This window comes from Camelina sativa, chromosome 16, assembly GCF_000633955.1.
Source record: "Camelina sativa cultivar DH55 chromosome 16, Cs, whole genome shotgun sequence".
Taxonomy (NCBI): Eukaryota; Viridiplantae; Streptophyta; class Magnoliopsida; order Brassicales; family Brassicaceae; genus Camelina; species Camelina sativa.
In genome coordinates this window covers 8,462,786-8,466,692 of record NC_025700.1, presented here as the reverse complement: position 1 = coordinate 8,466,692, position 3,907 = coordinate 8,462,786, and the positions used below count along the sequence as shown (strand labels likewise).

Sequence of the window (3,907 nt, the reverse complement as noted above, 5' to 3'; positions counted from 1 at the left end):
TTGGGGGGGGGGGGGTAAGGAAGACTGTGATCGCTCCCTCCACTGTAGATTCCTTGGTTGAGTGGTTGAGGGGGTTTTCTCCCTGCTGCGGTAATCACGGGATCGATCCCTACTAGTAGTACGTCTAAAAGAGTCACGAGATCTAGCGAGGTTATCATGATAGAGTCGGTGAGTTCTTCTGTTTTCACCTCCACCGCTACGATACGAGTCAGTTTCCACTCTCTCATAGTTCCTCCTTTGAGGGATTGAGCTTCTCTGAGAGTTTATGCTTCTTGTAGGACTGTGGGTTTGAGATCTTGGAGCCATAAAATTATCCTCTGGTGTATAGTAGTTTCTGATTGTGCCTTGGGATAGAGGGTTAGAAGTGGTTTTTGTTGGTGGTGGTGGTCTACGTTGTTCCTCTTGTTTCTTCAGTCCTGTGCAGGTCTTTTTTTCATGAGTCAATCTTGAACAGTGTAGACAGTGATTTTTTAAGTTTTTGTATTCTAGATAGCCTAGGGTTTCAGATCCAGAGGCGAACTCAACAACAGAGTCCTTGAGCAGAGGTTGCAGACCGTCTATCATGACTATGCTTTTTGCAGAGTCAGGGGATATATCCAGCTCCATGATTTCCCCTAGTTCTTCTCCTATTGTTTGGAGCATAGCTGGTTGTCAGAAATGTTTTGGAAGTCCATGTACTTCCACCCAAAAAGGGATCTTTGAGGGGAACCACTCAGAGATAATTGGTTCCCATCTTTGTAAAATGACCATCCACTGGTCAAAATGGTACGGTCTCTCTTCTAAGACTTTCAGGAGGTCCTCTTCATAGTCAAACCGGAATTGAAAAACTCCACGGCCTAAGTCTGACCCTCGAGCTTTCCCTTTCAAGATCCAGCGGTTTTCTAGGAACGGTAGGAGAGCCGGTGGGGTTTGTGAGACGTCCAATCAGGGTGAGGGCGTTTTCTTCAATTAGACTTGAGCAATTAAGTTCAGGGGCTTTGATTCGCTTTCTTGGTGGGGGGGGGNGGGGGGGGGGGGGAATCGCTAGCTAAACCTTTGCCTTTCTGGTAAGCTGGGATTCTGGAAGTCATTCTTGCAGAGGTGTAAGGCTAATGAAAGAAAATTTACAGTCATTTTGTAAACTCAGGTGGATAGGCGGAGGATTAGCAGGTGAATCAGACGGGAGGATGGAGCTCAGATGTTATTTTTTGAATCGGTTGCGGGCCTGAAAACAGAGTTTGATAAACTTTTTGGTCGGGGAGGGGTCGATAGACCATTAGATAAAGCTCTAACGGTCAGATATAGACTTGTAAAAGTACCTTTTTAGTGAATGGGATTAGGTGAGATCCGGTTAAACGCCTGCATCCTAGCAACTTGCGGGGGCATTGGGGATCGTGCCTAGGAGAGAAAATTTCACCTTCCTTTCAATATGAATTCTTTGAATGATTTAGTTGTGTTTAACTAATTCTCTATTATTAACGTAACTAGTATGGTTTATTTTTGGGAGAATTTATTGACATTCTCATTTATGATTTATTTTGTTTTGGAAAAACTCAAATATGATTTTTTTTAGAAAAATCCGATAATCCATTCAGAACACCGGGTATTTATTACCCGAATCCAACTCTCTTAATTTTAGATTATTATTATGAAATTGACCCGATCTGAAAACACTTTTGTACTTCTCTTTTACTTATATAAGGATAAACCTTTTGATGATCACTATAGTTTAATTTTATATTTAAAGTTTATAGTTTCTCACAATTTAATAATTTGATCGAGAAAGTAAGTGAAGAAATGTCAAATAGTATTTTGACTATTTTTGTATCCGTAAAAGAGAAGCGAAGAGAGGAAAGAGAGAGAGAGAGAGAGAGAGAGAGAGAGAGAGAGACAGAGAGAGAGTAGTGATAGAGATTCATGGTGACTTGTGGAGTGAGGAGGATGAAGCTGGGAAGCCAAGGCCTCGAGGTTTCAGCACAAGGCCTCGGTTGTATGGGCCTCTCTGCTTTCTACGGTGCTCCGAAGCCGGAAACAGAAGCCATCGCTCTCATCCACCATGCTATTCACTCGGGCGTCACTTTCCATGACACCTCTGAGAGCAACGAGGTTCTCCTCTGCAAGGTTCGATCTTCGATTTGAGGTTTTGTTTCTCTTTTTTATTTGTTGAAATGATTTCGATGTTGACAATGTCTGGAGTTTAATTTGTCAGGCACTCAAGGATGGGATGAGAGAAAAAGTGGAACTTGCGACCAAATTTGGAATCACCTATGGAGAGGGAAAGATAGAGGTGAGAGGAGATCCTGAGTATGTGAGATCTGCATGTGCGGCAAGTTTAAAGCGGCTAGATGTTTCCTGCATTGATCTCTATTATTCGCATCGGATTGATACTCGTGTCCCTATCGAAATCACTGTAAGTAAGCACTCTTCTTGTCAGTTTTTCCTTAATGGTTTTGCAACTTTCAAATGAAATGGAAGTGAAACACGTTCACTACTTGAAGAGAAATCTCAAGTAAGCTTCATATGTTGGCAAAGAAAATAGATTAGGGATGATGATTTCTTCTTAGGTAAATCAGAGTATTAGTGTCAACTGTCAAGTAAGCTTCATAGGTAAATCAGAGTATTAGTGTCAAAGAAGATAGATTAGAGATGATGATTTCTTCTTAGGTTACTCTTTTGAAGTTGCCAGCTTATTCACGGAGAACAATGATTAGTGAAATGATCTTTAACTGAACGAATTTGAGGCTTTCTTATCTATTTTCACCTATAAGGACGCTCCTAATTAAAAGCTAGCTTGTGAAGCAAGCTAGGGCGCCCTTAGACTTATTAGCCATTTAGTCACTTAAGTGTTTTATCGAGTTGCTCTTAGGATTTTAATTTTGCATAGACACTGTTAGGGTCGGTTAGAAAGATGGTATATGTTGCTGAACTAAACCTTTTTTGTGTGTGTGTCAATGCCAAGATGGGAGAACTGAAGAAGCTGGTTGAAGAGGGTAAAATAAAGTATATTGGTCTGTTTGAAGCCTCTGCTTCAACTATCAGAAGAGCACATGCTGTTCACCCAATTACTGCCGTGCAGTTAGAATGGTCCTTGTGGACTCGAGATGTGGAAGAAGAAGTCATTCCCACCTGCAGGTATTAATTCATGTTTCATCCTACTCTCATGGCGCAATAATCTATCAGTCATGTAACTTCATATTCTATTTCCTTCTTCAGGGAACTTGAGATATGGATTGTTGCTTACAGTCCTCTAGGACGAGGTTTCTTCGAATCTGGACCCAAGAATGTTGAGAACCTAGACAAGAATGACTTCAGAAAGGTAAGTATATAGGCTGTGTAAGATTTGTTTGTTGATAAGCCGTAGCTCAGCTGTGGATAAATTAAATGAATTTATTATATAACAACAATTATTATTCCAGGCTCTACCAAGATTCCAAGAGGAGACCTTAGACCACAACAAAATTGTTTATGATAAGGTTTGTGCAATCTCGGAAAAGAAAGGATGTACTCCTGCACAATTAGCGCTCGCTTGGGTTCACCACCAGGGAGATGATGTTTGTCCCATCCCGAGAACCACTAAGATCGAAAACCTTAACCATAACATCAGAGCCTTATTAGTCAAACTCTCACCCGAAGAGATGACTGAGCTTGAGATCATTGCCCAACCAGGTTTTGTGAAAGGAGAAAGATACACGACCACGGTACTCACTTTCAAGAACTCTGAGACACCATTATTGTCTTCTTGGAAAGCTGCTTAAAACCGGCTGAAGTTTCTGGTTAGTCAAATGCTGTGTAAAACTACATGAGTGTTTCTCTGTCCAAACAGATAGTTATAAGAGTTTAAGGTGGCTCTGGCCAAAGGATGATATATGTATACAACATATGTTCTACCAATCTTATATCATGTGTCCAGTCTCCGATCTTCATAGTC

At 41.1% G+C, this 3,907-nt stretch overlaps 1 protein-coding gene across 1 annotated transcript; it reads left to right on the top strand.

Annotated features, from left to right (window-relative positions):
- Nucleotides 1,812-3,907, top strand: LOC104750178 (probable aldo-keto reductase 4). The gene is made up of 5 exons (XM_010471936.2): nucleotides 1,812-2,100; nucleotides 2,189-2,389; nucleotides 2,939-3,111; nucleotides 3,193-3,295; nucleotides 3,396-3,907. The coding sequence occupies exons 1-5, from the start codon at nucleotides 1,897-1,899 to the stop codon at nucleotides 3,732-3,734; spliced, it is 1,020 nt and encodes a 339-aa protein (XP_010470238.1). The 5' UTR covers nucleotides 1,812-1,896; the 3' UTR covers nucleotides 3,735-3,907.

What these genes read in the sequence shown, in the direction of transcription:
- LOC104750178 (XM_010471936.2), top strand. Translation starts at nt 1,897, where the DNA reads ATGGTGACTTGTGGAGTGAGGAGGATGAAGCTGGGAAGCCAAGGCCTC. An exon ending in ACGAGGTTCTCCTCTGCAAG is followed by an intron (nt 2,101 to 2,188) that starts GTTCGATCTTCG and finishes TTAATTTGTCAG; the next exon opens with GCACTCAAGGATGGGATGAG. An exon ending in ACAAGAATGACTTCAGAAAG is followed by an intron (nt 3,296 to 3,395) that starts GTAAGTATATAG and finishes TTATTATTCCAG; the next exon opens with GCTCTACCAAGATTCCAAGA.